The sequence below is a fragment of the Stegostoma tigrinum genome, chromosome 8, assembly GCF_030684315.1.
Source record: "Stegostoma tigrinum isolate sSteTig4 chromosome 8, sSteTig4.hap1, whole genome shotgun sequence".
NCBI lineage: Eukaryota > Metazoa > Chordata > Chondrichthyes > Orectolobiformes > Stegostomatidae > Stegostoma > Stegostoma tigrinum.
Window position 1 is genome coordinate 15,052,873 of NC_081361.1, and position 18,281 is coordinate 15,071,153.

At 41.7% G+C, this 18,281-nt stretch overlaps 1 protein-coding gene across 1 annotated transcript in view; it reads right to left on the reverse strand.

Annotated features, from left to right (window-relative positions):
- Window positions 1-18,281, reverse strand: part of astn1 (astrotactin 1) — a 1,971,124-nt gene that overhangs the window by 1,127,555 nt on the left and 825,288 nt on the right. The window contains exon 7 of the mRNA XM_048538653.2: window positions 4,507-4,674. Within this exon, the coding sequence (XP_048394610.1) occupies window positions 4,507-4,674 (168 nt within the window). The remainder of the gene's footprint in view (window positions 1-4,506; window positions 4,675-18,281) is intronic.

An 18,281-nucleotide genomic window follows, 5' to 3' on the forward strand; every position in this document is an offset into this window, starting at 1 on the left:
TTTCTGTACACTCAAACGCCCAAAACTGTGAGAAGCGAAAGTCAAACAAAAAAACTCATTGTGAATACTCATTGAAGGTTTTATGCTGAAATGACACACCCACTGCAGCAGGAATGTTAACAGGCTCCAGCAGGTTCATGTCACTGACATTCCAGACAAGTCACCTAAGCCATTGGACTCTGAGCTGAAAGAATATTCATGCTCTAAAATATTGAGGTGCTGGCGTTTGGTCTTCACTAGCCTTGGTGCCTGACAGTTAAGGACATAAGGATACATCGCACAGATTCTGGGGTTGTGGGACTGTGTCACAGTGATACAGCTGGCCATCAAAAATCAGAGTAAGCTCAAAGCCACATATACGGAATGCGCTATAGTAATTAAGGCTACAAATTCCTTGTATATGGCTAAATGATAAAGTGGATAAGAAGTCATGGGTGAGTCTGGATGCACTTCACTATGTTGAGGTGGCTGCTGAGCAAGTATCTACACAAGATATGGGCAGACTGATATGGGTCCAAGAGATAGGGTGGCACGGTGGCTCCATGGTCCACACTGCTGACTCGCAGCACCAAGAACCTGTGTTCAATTCCACAACCGTCTGTGTGGGTTTGCTCTGGGCGCTCTGGTTTCCTTCCACTGTAAACAAAGATGTGCAGGTTACTTGGATTATCTGTGCCAAATGGAGGGTTATGGGGAAAACGTGGGGCTGGGTCTGCATTGGATACTCTTTGGAGGGTTGATGTGAACTGAATGGCCTGCTTCAAAATTGTAGGGATTCTATGACTAGGATAAGTTCTCAAAAGGAAGCTGTAGATCTCTTTCCTGCTGTCTGTTCACAGATCCTTCAATGTAAAATGTTTGATCTGGTCAGGCTAACAGCCATTCTGGTATTTTTGCACCCTCAGAGGGTGAACAGAGGGAGCAAAGGGATGTCCAGTACCAGCAGTACCAGAGACATAAAGATACGGGAGGCTTGAACTGTGAGGCGGTGTCTAAGAGGGGAAAGTGGGTATTCAGCACCACCAATCCCCAAAAGAGGGAAGAGTGAAGACATGGCAGCACTGGCACGTCTTCATATGTCTAGGGACACGGTCAACTATATGTGCCACCTCCTGCAGGCAGTTTGGAAGGAAGTGCTGTGCCAGTGGGATTGAAGATCGCAGCTGCACTGAGCTTCCTTGCTCGCGGCACCTTTCACACTCTGGCTGAGGCCTCGTGTCGTACCTCCAGTCAGTCACTGATAAGTGCACTCGGGTGGTTTGCCCATCCCGTCCCTGAGGGAAGCCTACTTGTTTGTGGGTTCACGAGGCACTCAGAGAGCCAACTGGAGACAGCAACAACTGCAGCCAAGCTGCCTCAGATAGAAGGGGCCATTTGCTGCTCACTTGAATCACGCAGTGCTCCAGGACATCCTCCAGCCAGGCTCCTCAACAGGAGGGAATTTCACTCCCTCCACATCCAGCCTATATGCAACAATTCCTGTAGCACGCCTGCCATCCAGACAGCAGTAATGATGCCCATATTCTACACAGCTCCCAGGTTTGTTGAATGTGCACCATCAGCAGGGTTGGTCCGTGGGTGACAAGGGCTAACCCCAGAAGACATACCGAATGACCCCAGTGTGCATTCCTGTCTGATGCTGAACAGTATTGCAATGCTGCCTATGCATTTGGTTAGGTCATCGTTGGCAATCGGTCTTCTGGGCGAAGGAAGCATAACCCAGGACTGGCTGGAAATTGTCTCCAGAGTAGTGATTGCTTGCTGTGCCCTGCAAAACCTGGATTTACAATGGGGTGACAAATGAGCATAGGAGAAGGAAGGAGGGGGAGTCTGACAGAGATGGTGAGGGAGTCAAAACTGATGACACTTGCTGAAGAAGGCAGAGCAGTCATGACATGACAGACAGGTCTGAGAGAACCTAATACTGGCTAGATTTAAGATCAATGTGGTACTTGGAGGCAGGAGCCGATTGCAGCTAAGAAGCATTCCTGCTCTAAAGGGAGTGTTTGATTCATTGTATTTAGATTTGATGCTCCTTTTTTTATTTGGGGGGAGTTATTTTGCCAACTTTGTCGCCATGACCTCCTGTTTGGTTTTGGGGCCAGAACATTACCGGGGGGTTTTGCTGGGACACATGGCAGTTATATCTAAATTCCTCAAGCATCAGTCAGCAGAGGGCAGAGATTCAACAGGCCTATACAATGCTGAGTGACTTTCCAAACCCACACATTTAGCTTGTGTCACGTAACCAGAAGGGGACCGCAGAAATTGATCAGTATTCTGGGCACAGCTCCACACGATGTACTTGTGAGTGCTACCAAAATCAGTGCTCCTCAAGACGGGCCTTAAGAGAAATAGAACCACTCAAAACCCTCAACATAGAAAGTGACCACATTGACATAGTACCAAGGGTGGCATTTGAAAAGACTGTTTGGTTCTATACAACATTGGCCCTGCGCACTCACGGTGATTTCAAGGCTTATTAACCCTTCTTTTCTCACCACTAGGCCAGGGTATGCCCTGGACAACTACAGCTGAGCCTGAGGAAGCTTGCTGACCGTTTTAGTGGTTTACCCCAGATGATTTTTGCAGATATTTCGAGGTGCGCCCTCTTCAGCTTGACCTAACATGGAGGCAATTGGGACCCGAGGGCAACCATTGCCTCCCACAGTCCAAAAATGTGCAGATTAGGATGAGTTGGCCATGCTAAATTGGCCATGCTGGAGGCAAGGTGGATTAGCCATGGGAAATGCAGGGGTGGGTAGGAGTGGGTGGATCTGGTCTGGATGCTCTTTAGACGGTCAGTGTGGACTTGATGGGCTGAACTGCTTGACTCCACACTGCAGGGATTCTATGATTATTTCTTTTTTAGCTTGACCTGCAGTACATGTGTAAGACATTCAACTATTCAGTCCTTCTAACTTGTCCAGCCACCTCTGCAATATTGCCTGATGTTTACATGCTAAATTTGTCAGCTATTTATCATCAAATATACTTCAGGTTAAGTCATATATTACACCATTAAATGAGTGGCCTATCCTATAATCAGTTGTGTGGCAGTTCTTCCCATAATTTAGATTACAAAGGACAATTTCCAACATCTACAGTATTGAGTGAACACAATGTATATAACCGTTAGTTAAATGGTACAAGATAATGTTTCCGAAAATTGGAGCTCATTGACTGCAACTTACTTGACCATCCCAGTAGATGGTTGTGCTGTTGGCAAAATTGACTTGTTCATGTTAAATGTGGAAAATAAATTAGATGTTACACATGAAACACAATTACTTCATTTATATCAGAAATAGTTTCAATACTGATAGAGAGCTAAGAGTTTGGATAATTGCATGCTTATGAAATGTCAAGATCTATGCAGTCATAACAATCAGTGTTCTCAGTGAGTGAACTATGCCTTACAGTTGTATATGCACTATCCTTACCTCAGAATGATCAACTTAATTGTGCATCATAACCCAATGAGAACATGCCTCAAAGTTGACACCAAGTGAAATGCTCATGATTCAGAGTTTAATTGCAGTCAATTCCTGATAGCATATTCTCGCTTCTGGTTCAGAAATACTACAGAGTCAATTACATACAACAAGTCAGTTACAAAGCGATTATAGTAATAGAAAACAAAAATGTCATGTTATTCTTATGGTCCCACTTTAATACGAGTATTCCCCTCTCCAGGCTGAAAATGACAGTACCATTTATTTGGAGTAACAAGATTTGAGGAACAAAGGAAATCTCAACTGTTTAATTTGCTTCTTTTTTCCATCACATTTCTCAGTCAGTAGGATTAACAGTTTGTGATAGATTTCCAATAAACAAATTAGATCTTAAATACGCAGCAATATAGAACCATCTATTAATTCCATTGAGACAATAATTTGATAAAACAAATGAAATACACATCGAAACTTTCTTTGTTTCACTGGGAGCTTTAATGCACTGAAATTATAAAACAAAACTAATGTACAAAAGCATGCCTGTGATTTATTGGAATCAGTAGATCAACAGGCAGAGTAATATAATATGACACTGATTTGGCCATGTGTCCTTAATAAACAAGTTTGTAGGTGCAGTGTACATGTCACTGATATCTAACAAGAAACAAATCATTTTGTTCCTATGTACTGAAACTGTCTATCAACTAACTTTGCTCTCTTATCTTCTGTACCATTCAAAGCAAGTTCATTGTGTTGAGGCCAAATCTGGCCAAGTCAATTTCTAATTGAATGAATGAATGAATGAATGAATGAACTCAACAACTGAAGACGAGGGAAAAAATTTGCGAGAACTTTTACACCAGATTAACTTGTTCCTCTCTTCTGCATCCACTTATTAACCTTTCATCCGAGCCGCAGAGAATGGTCTGCATATTCTATAGAATTTTCATTGCATTTGTACAGATACCTGTTCACTTGTTGTCAATGGTCATGACAACTTGCAAATCCCAATCACAGCATGTTGAACCTCAATGATGAGAGTTAGTCTTACCTGTGTCCACATCACACTCGTGTTCACAGGGGTCAATGAGGCGTCGGCCACACAGCTCCATCATCCAGGGACCACTGCTGTTCTGCTGGTGATACAGCACCACCTGAGCTGGATTCAACCAGTCATTGGCAACCAACTGGCTTCCATAAAGCAGTATGAATCTACTTCCTAGAGGAAAAGAAGCACATGCTGTTATCAGCCCGATACTGAGATGGAATTACACATGTTTGCTCAAATCATCATAAGGGGCAAAAATAAATCCAACTGCACTTTGTTCTGAAAGAATGAAGTATATCAGTGGGAAAGTGAAGCACTTTTACAAAATAATCGATTATAGCAGGTTACAAGCAAGAAATTAGATTATCAGAAAGGTCTGTAACAAAATTAGGCTGTTCGGATGACCACAACAAACAGGGGAGTAAGCAGACCTTTGCCATTCACCACTGAACTTGCTGTGACCTCGACTTCACTGTGCTACCTAAGCTCCAGACCCTTTGACTTCTGTGTGGATCAAAACCCTCAGCCTTGAAAATGTTCAAAATGAGCCAACCTCCATGGCTTGCTGAGGAAGGAGAATTCCAAAGGCTAATGGCTCTCTGAAGGGGAAAAGAAAAACTAATCCTTCTCATATCTGTTTAAACTGAGACCTTCCACACCCAAATTCTGGGCACTCCCTCAAGGCGATACATCCTCCCAACACCCATCTTGACACGTCCCCTTTTGTAAAGGATAGTTCTCAATTTACTCAAATATGTTGGAGTCAAGTGAACCAGTCTGTTCACTAAGATGTCCTACCACTCCAACATCTACCTCATCATCAATTCCATTAAATTCCTCCTCCACACCATCATCTACCTTTGTCTGTACCTCAGCCCACCTGTTACCATATTGAGCACCACATCATTGTTTTGCCAACTTGGAACTTGTTCCAATGTGCTATACTGGTCAGCCTTTATTGCTCTCACTTGGTAAACTTCAGATCAGAAATTCCAATCATACACCTGAAATAGCTCCACAGAGGCTGGGTATCCTTTAATTACACATGCATAGTACTTGACACTGGTTCAGCCTCCTCAAAGCCAGCTCTCAGAGTGAATAGAACCTTTGACATTCCTGTTGATATCTGTTAGCCAAGGCTCTCTGACTGGACCAAGTTAATAGCCCCAATCAGGGAAGTCATATTTTACGAAGTCCACCTAGCTGACCCTTTTACAATCACGATAAAACTTCTGGAATGATGGAACTTTGTTTCAGGGGTTCTTGTTGAATAAACGTGATGTGTATACCTCATCTCCAAACTTGGCCATCAAGAAAAAAAATGCTTCAATTAGTGTTCTTTTAGTTTACTGACAGATTACTCCTATCTTCACTGATCCACAGTGAGTGCTTCTTAGCCCTCCATGCTTCAGTTTATGATTCTTGTTGTTTTGCTTAAATTTCTTCAGGGCTTGCTCTCCCTATCTGCTAAACCTCCTCCACCACCTCGACAATCCAACCAAACACCCATCCACCGCACCTCACACCCACCCCCACTCTCCCTCCTCCCACTGCCAGCCAAGTTCCTCCTTCTTCTGACTCCTCTGGCCTCTGGTCATTACGATTCTCACCACAATTTTGGAAGCTGTTGCCTGGGTTCTAAGATCCAAATTTCTGTGCTAAACTCCTCAACTCCTACCTCGTTGGAATCACATTAAAGCCCATTTCAAATTTCTTCTTTCTTGGTTCAACTACATGTTTTGCAATAATACCTGTAAAATAGCTTGGGAGTTTGCTTGAAATTAAGGGCTCAATAAATGCAAGACATAAATGCAAGGTGTTGCTGCTGTGTAGACATTTAACTAACTACACAATTGAAGCACTGCTCCACAGCGAAGCTGATTCTACACTCAGGGTACATGCAGTAAAGTCAGAAATAACCATGTTTGAAATTGGATTGAGCTAAAGTATTAACACAGCTTTTGCATCAATTAATATTTCATTGCAATAATATCAATTATTTATATTGTCATAAACCTATAGTTTTCAATTGAATTAAGAAAGTTCAATTTCTGCATTTCTGTGCATGATTTATGAAAGGAAAAATTCTGCAGTATATATAGGTTATCTTAGTGCTCTGTCAGAATCAATGCACTCAGGAGGAGGTGATGGTGTAGTGGCATTATGACTGGACTACGAATTCAGAGACCCAAGTAATGTTCTGGCGACCTGGGTTTGAATCCTGCCATGGCCGATGCTGGAATTAGGTTTCAGTTTAAAAAAATCTGAAATTAAGAGTCTAATGATGACAGTGGATCCATTGTTGATGGTTAGGAAAACCCATCTGTGTCACTAATGTCCTTTAGGGAAGGAAATTGCCAACCTTATCTGCTCTGACCTACATGTGGCTCCTGCTCCACTGCAATGCGGTTGACTCTTAACTGCCTTCTGGTCAATTAGGGATGGGCAATAAATGCTGGACAAATCAATGATGCCCAGATCCCATGAATGAATTTTTTAAACAAGTTTCATCAATGATTGAGTGCAACACTGCACTCTTTGTGGATCTTAGACTTTTGGCCACTCAATGCAATTTTACATAATTGTAAGAACCAGAAAGACTGTGTCTTCCACCAGAGAAAACAAAATTTTAAACGCACAGAAAAATTGTTCACAGTAAGTGCACCACACATCATAAAAGGGTTTGCATGTGCACACTTAAACCTAATTTCTATTGACAGCTTGTAGCGTAGGCAGATCATGTTGTCAACCAAAATGTCACACTTGTTTGATGTCAGCATCTGCCATTTTAGAACTGTAACCTCCCCATTCTTAACTTCACACGACTAAATACAATGTTAATCAGTATGATGTACATCTTATCAGCCCGATGAAAATGGGATTCTATCAGCAATGGTAGCATACTAAGGCTTCCTCCTGGCTTTGAGCATGATCGAAGACTGGCCAGAGGTCATACAGAACAAGTAAAGCTTCCAGAAGAGGGAAGAGGGCGTGGAGACAAGAAGGGCTGTCATCAGGAGGCTATGCCAGCAGTGAGGAGTCAGGCAGCCGTGCTTTTACTTGACCTTTGGATTTGAAGGTGGAAATAGTTCTCAGCTTTTATCAATCTGGTGAGATGTAACCAAAATCTTGCAGTTCCCTTGGCATGGCTGCATTAGGCTACTGAGCCACTTTATGCAAATGAAGACAGCTTCATTCCATTTCCTCTTCCTGAAGCTTAATGGGTGGAGCCAGTCAAGGGTTGTCATGGAGAGAAGATACAGCGTCACTGATTGTATGTACATTCATTTGTTGGTATCACATGTATCTGAATGGAGAAGGATGCCCCTACATTAACGTGCAGCTTGTATGTGATCACAGGCAGCATGTCATGAGATTAATGCCTCAAGTTATTCATCCTGCAGTGGCCTTTAGTGTCAGCTGTGCTTCAATCATCATGGCAAACTAAAGAGTAGCTACTGGGCTCATGATATGGGGCACATTAGAGTATAACTCGGGCCCAAAATGCATGTACATGTGTGTAAGTGCTCACATCAAAAGTTACTGGCATTCTCAAGCAATATTTCCATGACCTAAACCACTCTACATGAGCATTTTAGTACTCACAGGTTGTCATGGTATCTGCAGGGAAGCTAAAGGCAGAGGAAGCACAAAAGGAATGGACTGTCTTCAGATGGTAAAAGAAGCAACAATTAGAAAATGGCAGCATCCCTGTGGGGCAAATAGAGGCCATTTGGTCCATCAAGCCTGCACCAACCCTCCCACAAAAATCCCACCCAGACCCAGCATCTTATCCTATCCGTGTAACCCCTCATTTCCAATAGCTAACCCACCTAGCCTGCACATCCCTGGACACTAAGGGCAACTCAGCATGGCCAAACCACCCAATCTGCAAATCTTTGATCTGTGGGAGGAGACCACAGCACCCAGAGGAAACCCACACAGACACACAGAGAACGTGCAAACTCCACACAGACAGTTGCCCCAGCCTGGAATTGAACCTTGGTCCTTGGTGCTATAAAGGCAACAGTCCTAACCACTGAGTAAGTGTGCAACCCACAAATTAATGAGCAACCTTACAAAACACAAACCCAATTTTCCTATTCACTATAAATCCCAGAAACCTTACCGTTCCTTTGATATCGACAATCACATTGTTTTCACAATACAAATAATCAAGTTTTCAAAATACACAATCCAATCCAAAATTATGAATTAAAGAATTCCACAATGCACACAAAACTATATAACTCACCCATTACTTAACACTTCCATGTGTTGGCTATCCACCTGTCCCACGAAATACTTCTCCTTTGACTCTGGCATGGCAAATGCAGTTTTTCAGCTTCAAACTGCAGTAGATGCTGGAAAGCCACCTTGGGTAACTCTGGGTCTAGAGTATCCAGTGCACCACCTCAGCTTGGGCTGCAAGTGTCTGACAGTCAACAGGAAGTGCACTGGCCGACTTGCAGCAGTGAGCACAAATGCTGCCACCTTCAGAGAAGACAGCACATTTGTTGTCCTTGGAGCTACTGTCACTTTCCTGGAATAGAGTCTCCACAATTGCAGCACTCTGTGGGAACAACAGATAGCTTGGACTCTGCATGCATGAGAAGCTGCTTTGTCGAATGCTATTCAAACACATGACTGTCCTAGCTTCTGGGGAAATCAGCAGACATAGCATGACATCAATTTGACCTTCTGTTACAGCATTCAGACATTGAACTTCCGATAAAATCTGAAACATCAGATACTGCATCATTGTTGAAGCCGTAGTTATGCCGATAGAGGTGGCCATCCATTCCATTTTGGAAATGGCAGGCTCTGAGATCTCAAGCAAAACTGCATCATGTTGGTGCAAGAAAACCCAAGAACCTTGACATTGAATGTAGCCTTCTTGGCAAACCTCCCCATACACCAGACTGTTCGGTCTGTCCATTGAAGCCTGGCCCATCAATGTTCTCACCTGCAACCTCTGTAGCAGAGCAACTGTATCACCTTTCCATCCAGTGAGGTGGCATCTGTGCTATTCTCACCCCCAGTTCTGGCTCCTCCATGCTTATGCCCATGACTCATCAGGTTGCAAATTTTACCTCTGTCCTGTTCTCTAAATTACGCACAGTGTCTGTGTTGGTGCCCGTGACTGTGCAGTTGACTAACAGTGTTCCTTCCCCTTCGCTTCTTTCTTGTTCCTACTTCACTGCCTGGGTGTATTCATGCTCTGTGTGTATCAGAAATGCAAAAAGAGACAAAGATTGTGTACAGAGATAGCAAGAACTGCAGATGCTAGAGCCAGAGATAACAAAGTGTGGAGCTGGAGGAACACTTTCATTTCCAAAATGGAATGGATGGCCACCCCTATCGGCAAAACTATGGATCCAACAATGAAAAACTGCATTTGCCATCCCAGAGTTACCCAATGTGGCTTTCCAGCATCTACTGCAGTTTGAAGCTGAAAAACTGCATTTGCCATGCCACCCACAATTCATCCCCACCACCGAAGATATATTTCCCTCCCCACCCCTATCTGCCTTTTGTAGGGACACATTTTGTTATGTTTTACAAAGAATGTATGAATGTTTTTATTATGTGGGAGAAAGGAGAATGTCAGAACTGCCTGCTTACATGACCTGCTGCTTCTGATTCAAAAGAGTTTGAGGGATGAAGGAGAAATGGATCAAACAATGGACAAATTACTGTGCGAATCTCTTCAAATGCTTCAAAACTACAAGTGGAAGTGTCCTTAATAATAGCCCTTTCAATAATGGCCAGGACATCCATCTGTGGACCTCAAAGTATGAGCGTCTTCCAATGCCAGTTATTTGCCAGTGCATCCTGTTGTCTGTAATTGGCTTCCATACAAAAAAAATACAAGGCGTGAGAAAGTGAGTGTTGTGCAACATAAAAAATGGTGGTTAAGACGACATATGGAATGCTTGCCTTTATTAGCTGAAGCACAGCATTCAAGGGCAAGAAGGTTCAGCTGGAAGTGGGTAAAAAGTTGGTTAGGCCACAATTAGAATAAAGTGTGCTGTTCATCCACATTATATGAGGGATGTGATAACACAGGAGAAGGTGAAGATGCGATTTACCAGGACATTGTCAGGGAAGAGAGTTTCATTAATGAAGGGTGTTTAGGCCGACTGGAGTTATTTTTCATGGAGCAGTGGAGACTGTGAGGGGACATGGTTGGGATCTATAAAATTATGAGGGGCATAGATAAGGCAGACAGAAAGGAATGTTTCCCCTTAGTGAAGGGATCGATGACAAGGGACGTAGATTTAAAGTAAGGGGCAGGAGGCTTAAAGTAGATGTGCTGAGAAAGAAAATTCACCCAGAGGTTTGTGAGATTCTAGAACTCTGTCTGCAATTGTGGTAGAGATAGAAATCCTCATAACAAATCAGAAGTATGAAGATGTGCACACTTGTAAGGCCAAGGTCGGTAATGCTATGGGCCAACTGCTGCAAAATAGGATTATAATAGGTAATTGTTTTTGACTGGTACAGACTTGATGGGCTAAAGGGTCTTTCGCTGTGCTTGATGCCTCTATGGCTCTATAATAATTTTAAGTGATGTGGCTGTCATATTGAAGAAAAGGCTGCTTATGTGTACAAACTATCAGATATGCCAGTGAAACTTGCAATAACGATACGTGTGTAAGACGCCTGATTGATGGAGATTGCTGGGAGGTGAGAAATGGGATTGCAATGAATTGTGAAGTGGATAAAGCTAGTGGTGTGGATGCTGAAATGTGATGTTTGAAAATGCAATCTATGATCTTAAATCGGCTTATATGTTATTTCTCCCTCTATCCACATTGTTGGAATTACACTTGTGTCATTCATCTTCACTGCTAACTCTCCCTTGTACTTCCTCAGCATGTGACAAGAGGTCCTTTAGGTCTCTGAAAAATAAAGAACCGCTTTTCTTTTTGACATCTTTTCCATCAAGACCTTCATAAATGAATAAAGATTACAGCTTCTGGAGACTTTGGTGCATGCTGTCTTTCACGAATAGCCAATCTTTCACTGCACAATATCACCAGCACCATCAGTTGCAAAGGCACCTCATCTTTAAGAAGGAGAGGCTAACTTCTTTGTTCATAATATTGGGTCTCCTGAAGATGCTGGTAGCTAAAATCAAAATGCGGGAACTTTCAATGTCCGCAGCAGTCATGGAAGATTGTAGAAAAAAATGGCAACTCATTGGCACTGCAGCCTGCAGTGCAAATAAAAATGTTACACATTTAATATCTGGAACGCAGGGAATGGGAACTCAGGATAATCATAAAAAAAAGGTTTCTGACACTGTCTGAAGACTGTCAGCTGTCCGCTGTGAGTGAGCTGTGACACACACAAAACCACCCATTGCTTGGAAATAAATGATGTAGTTCAGAGTTGACTTTGGCTCAGTGATAATATTCTCAATCCTTGAGTAAAATTACTATTGGTTGTACTCTCATTCCAGAGAACTGACTACATAACTTACACTACAGTACTGAGGGAATACCACACCATAAGTAGCACTGTCTTTTAGATGCTGCAGTAACCTTCCCAGTACAACTGACAATCTGAAGAAAAGCGATATCTAACTTGAAAGATTAATTCTGTTTCTCTTTGCACTGATGATGCCAGACCTGCTGAGTTTCTCCAGCATTTTCTGTGTTTATTTCAGTGTGCATTTTCAGCTGGGTGTGGAAAATGCCACAGAACTACTAGCAGAAGGTAGGAAAATTCTCTGCTGTGTGCTGGTCAAATTTATATTTGATATTTATTAAAGATGTTTTGGCAGTTGTCGTATAATGGTTGCTACAGTTCCATTACAGCAAAATCAAACATAGATTAAAATGCAACATTATTTAATTGGTTAGAAAACGCTTTGTAACTTCTTACATTCATAAAGAGAAATTGACATAAATGTGAGTACGTTTTCTCTTTTAGAACTTGAAAACCTGACAAAAATTTTAGGATCCGTGGTTTTTTTTACAGTTGCTGAATGCTGCAGAGTACAATGCAGAAACGGTAGCATGAAAATGAACCGATAAGCCCAGTCGTCCAAGTCATTGGTTTTCCTTCATATCAGCAGTAATATTAACCCCGTGTGTGTCCTTGTTTCCACAATTCCAACATTCAGACTAATGTTCTTTTAAGTATTAACCTCTGTTCTAACTATTGTCTCTGGAAATGCATTGCATAAGGTTACAACCCTCTTCTGTTTGATAATTGTCTCCTTGTCATTGGTGTGAGGAAAGGAGAAAAGCGAAGACAAACATACTACTCATCTTAAATAATTTTATCTTCTTCAATAGATAGTTACGTGGCATCTCTTTATGCTGCAATGCAAATAAGTCTTGTGTTTTACATGTTGTCACCATACCAATAAGGATATCATGGACAGTTGCAACACATCACTAACTTTGAAGGAACAGTCAACTTTTAAACCACTTGAGAAACTCACCCTCCTCTGCTAGAACTCTAAGTTGTAAAGTTATGGGAAATTCTTGTAGATTGCAAAAAGCATCTGCTATTCTAGCGAGTTTTGAGAAGATTTGTAGCTCAGGTTGAGGTTCTGGATGTGAGTTTGCTCGCTGAGCTGGAAGGTTAGTTTTCAGACGTTTCGTCATCATTCTAGGTAACATCATCAGTGAGCCTCCGACGAAGCGCTGGTGTTATGTCCCGCTTTCTATTTATCTGGTTAGGTTTCCTTGGGTTGGTGATGTCATTTCCTGTTGGAATGGAATGAAAGCATGGCATTCCAACCGGAATTCTATCAACAAACACATTGATTTGGAGCCAATCTACCATCCCCTGAGAAAAAGAACAGGAAATGACATCACCAACCCAAGGAAACCTAACCAGATAAATAGAACGCGGGACATAACATCAGCGCTTCGTCGGAGGCTCACTGATGATGTTACCTAGAATGGTGATGAAACGTCTGAAAACTAACCTTCCAGCTCAGCGAGCAAACTCACATCCGTCTGCTATTCCTCAGAATTTGTGATTATCTCATTGCAATTTGTGAAAATGGCAAGTAACTCACCACACTATCTCTCAGTCTGGAACTCATCTATTAGAATCAAAGAACTGTAATCATTGCTACAACTGATTTTTTTTGCAAAAAAAGTACAAAAATTAGCATGGTAATGACAAATTGCTATTATCTCCAGACTCTCTTAACTATTTCGTCAAATAATTAAAAACAGAGCAGGACTTTAAAATAGAATTACCCCAGTGTGCTTACTCCCAGAGGGGGTTGTCTTGTGTTCAGTTAATAATAAACAAGTACAATTTATATCTGTTACCAAGCACATGACAATTAACTCATGCAATTGAACTATGTGAAATGCTACAGTGCAGTGTTAGGTAAACATTTTGAAACCGTCAGTAACAGAAAACAGTCAATCTCTACACACAATAGGGGATATCATACCTTGCTCAGTGTCAAAGTGTGGATGAAAATGAAGAATTGCCACAATTTGAACAACATAATTGGAAGGTCGTTTGATGCATTTACAACATAATTGGCCACACTCTGACCAAAACCATGCTTGTTCCAACAACTGTGGGACTGTCATTTTCCATACATATCGAATTTCAATGGCCATCTGGTTTGTGCAAGTGCTAATATAATCTATGATAGTTCCAAGTACATTGAGAGGTTTTGTTGGGTTATGCAGTCTGGGTCTCACAGTCTATCTGATGAGGCCAGCCCAGCTTGGGGGAATTTACCTGCATTATTGTATGCTCAGACATCTGAAGCATACTCAAGCAACAGTCCAAATAACATTGTACAGATTCGGGCAAAATTCAGAATCCTGTATCACAATCTTGAACTTGGGTTGTATCTTAAATGTTAGTGAGATGGAAGTCCAATTTCTCAGCTGAACAATCTCAAATCCCAAAACATTATCATTGATTAGGACAGATTGTATTGTGGGTTGAAACAAAAGAGAAGCAGGTTCTGCAGGAAAGCAAAAATAAAAATTCTTCAGTAGGCAAGTACCTTCCTGAGTCTGGTCAGATGGATGATTAAATAATTCATGCGCCAATCCTTTTCAACAATCAGGATGACCTAAAATCGTGTTATTTTTATAAACTGTACATTCATGTTTCATTATCATATCAATTAGCTTTTATGTCAACTGACATGATTCTTTAGAAAGTAACAATTTGCATTTGTATGTAATGTTTAAGTTAAGTACCTATGTTAGGGTACACTAAATTTGAAAATAATTAACAGCAATTTTTTTTACTTTATTGGCACAAACCAGCACAATTAAAGTTCATTAATGACAATAAATAAGAAGGTGAAATGAATTAAATGGGACATGGCTGTTGCGGAGCTGAAACACCAAATATGGATAAGGTGGGCAGAATGGCCGGTTTCTGCACCGTAAAGCTCATGTAACACTGATGGGATGAGAAAACCTATAAAGCTTGAAATCTGACACGCGAGCAGAGATAATGGGAACTGCAGATGCTGGAGAATCCAAGATAATAGAAGTGTGAAGCTGGACCCCTGAAGGGTTGAGGCCCAAAACGTCAGCTTTTGAGCTTCTGAGATGCTGCTTGGCCTGCTGTGTTCATCCAGCTTCACACTTTGTTATCTTAAGTCTAACATGCTGTTGTTTGCAGGAAGTCAGTCAACATTTGTAAAGACAAACGATATGAGAACGATAAATCAGCTCAGTGTGAGTCTTTGTCAACTGAAAACTTATTAGTGAGCAGCACATGTTAGCAATGCCAGAAAAATGAAAGAGAAAGAGAATTTAGGAAGAATCCACAAACATATCAATCACAGGGGAGTAGGAAACTGTTAAATTGATAAACAAATTGAGTGCCTTGACATGTTTTCTTATGTTAAGTTTATGAATACATGCAAATTGCTACTGTTTACAGAATCTTTTCAGATGATATAAAAGTTAATTTACATGAAAATGAGCCATAAAGGGGGTAGGTGTGTACACAGATAGCAGAGAATTCTCAGGCGTAGAATAGGTCCATTCTAATAGAAGAAAAAAATGAGTACTGACAGAAAAATAGAGAAGGGGAAAATATAAAATGAAGGAAGTCTGCAGTTAAAAAAAACTTAAAATTGAAATCACTTTGTTTTGCTGGTATTTTTGGTTTAATTTTATCATATTTTCACATGGCTTCTTCAATTCTTTATCTGAACTAAAGCCAGACTCCTAATTTTCTTTTTTTTGTCAGCAATCTTACATGATGGTAATGTTACAGCACAGTCTGCACTGAGTTGTACAAGTTCCAACTGTTTTGCAAGGTCTGAGAAATAGAGTGAAGACCTCTGACAGTAATTTAATAATTTCTAATATTTACTCAAACAAAGTTAACAACTAGCAAGTTAAGATAAATCTTGAGGAACAGGCTTAAAGGACATAGTTTGAAAAATTGGAAATAAACATCATTTATTGGAATTTGAAGTTTTGAAGCCCTGCCCAGGATTCTCCTTGTGTCTCTATTACATTGATGGTATGAGTGAGAATTGCTGGAGCTATTCAGCAATTGAGAAGTTTAATCAATTGTACTCACTCAAAAAGAATCAATTTAGAGATGAAACAAAAAAGCTTGCATTTGATCATGCAGTGTCAAAATCAGTGTGAAAATATCTCAAATATAGAAAAAAAAGTGCAAATTTTATCATGCAGCTAGCTTTGATACAGTCAAAATACATTGAATTTTATTGTTTGAGGAAGTTTTATCTCCAGATTCACAGAATCCCAACAGTGTGGAAGTAGGCACTTTGACCTTCACAGCACCCACCCAATGGACATATCGGGGAACACTATGGGGTAATTTAGCATGTCCAACCCACCTAACCTACACATCTTTGGACTGTGGGAGGAAGCCAGAGCACCTGAAGGAAACCCGCGCACACACAGGGAGAATGTGCAAACTCCACACAAACAGTTGCCCAAGGAGTGGAATTGAACACAGGCCTACTGGTGTTGAGGGAGCAGTAGCTAACCCACTGAGCCACTATGCTGCCCTAAGGGAGTGAAGAATGTGGGCATCTTTCAAAAATCGTTCAACAACTTCGAATATCTTCCATTATCTGTATGAGGATACCACATTGAGAAAGGAAAGCTGAACTTTACATTGAAAGCAGCATTTAAAACATCAGAAACTTTACCAGCTTTCAGTTTAGACGATAGACAATAGACAATAGGTGCAGGAGTAGGCCATTCGGCCCTTCGAGCTAGGACCACCATTCATTATTATCATGGCAGATCATCCACAATCAGTATTCTGTTCCTGCCTTATCCCCATAACCCTTGATTAGACAATAGACAATAGGTGCAGGAGTAGTTTAGTATGACAACAATCTTTACAAGAACAAAAGATCAACAATCCTCAATCCATTTTCTAATTTGTTGTCAAGAAAGGAAATAGGGAAATCCCTGGCAATTACAGACCAGTAAGCCTCACGTCTGTCGTCTGCAAGGTGTTAGAAAGGATTCTGAGGGATAGGATTTATGACCATCTGGAAGAGCATGGCTTGATTAAATGCAGTCAACACGGCTTTATGAGGGCCAGGTCATGCCTCACAAACCTTATCGAGTTCTTTGAGGATGTGACTAGAAAAGTTGATGAGGGTGGAGCTGTGGATGTGGTGTATATGGACTTCAGCAAGGCAGTTGATAAGGTCCCCCATGGTAGGCTCATTCAGAAGGTCAGGAGGAATGGGATACAGGGGAACTTAGCTGTCTGGATACAGAATTGGCTGGCCAACAGAAGACAGCGAGTGGTAGTAGAAGGAAAATATTCTGCCTGGAAGTCAGTGGTGAGTGATGTTCCGCAGGGCTCTGTCCTTGGCCCTCTACTGTTTGTAATTTTTATTAATGACTTGGATGAGGGGATTGAAGGATGGGTCAGTAAGATTTCAGATGACACGAAGGTTGGAGGTGTCATTGACAGTATAGAGGGCTGTTGTAGGTTGCAGCGGGACATTGACAGGATGCAAAGATGGGCTGAGAGGTGGCAGATGGAGTTCAACCTGGATAAATGCGAGGTGATGCATTTTGGAAGGTCGAATTTGAAAGCTGAGTACAGGATTAAGAATAGGATTCTTGGCAGTGTGGAGGAACAGAGGGATCTTGGTGTGCAGATACATAGATCCCTTAAAATGGCCACCCAAGTGGACAGGGTTGTTAAGAAAGCATATAGTGTTTTGGCTTTCATTAACAGGGGGATTGAGTTTAAGAGTCGTGAGATCTTGATGCAGCTCTATAAAACTTTGGTTAGACCGCACTTGGAATACTGCGTCCAGTTCTGGTCGCCCTATTATAGGAAGGATGTGGATGCTTTGGAGAGGGTTCAGAGGAGGTTTACCAGGATGCTGCCTGAACTGGAGGGCTTATCTTATGAAGAGAGGTTGACTTAGCTTGGACTTGTTTCATTGGAGAAAAGGAGGAGGAGAGGGGACCTAATTGAGGTATACAAGATAATGAGAGGCATAGATAGAGTTGATAGCCAGAGACTATTTCCCAGGGCAGAAATGGCTAACACGAGGGGTCATAGTTTTAAGCTGGTTGGAGGAAAGTATAGAGGGGATGTCAGAGGTGGGTTTTTTACAGAGTTGTGAGAGCATGGAATGCGTTGCCAGCAGCAGTTGTGGAAGCAAGGTCATTGGGGACATTTAAGAAACTGCTGGACATGCATATGGTCACAGAAATTTGAGGAGGCATACATGAGGATCAATGGTCGGCACAACATCATGGGCTGAAGGGCCTGTTCTGTGCTGTACTGTTCTATGT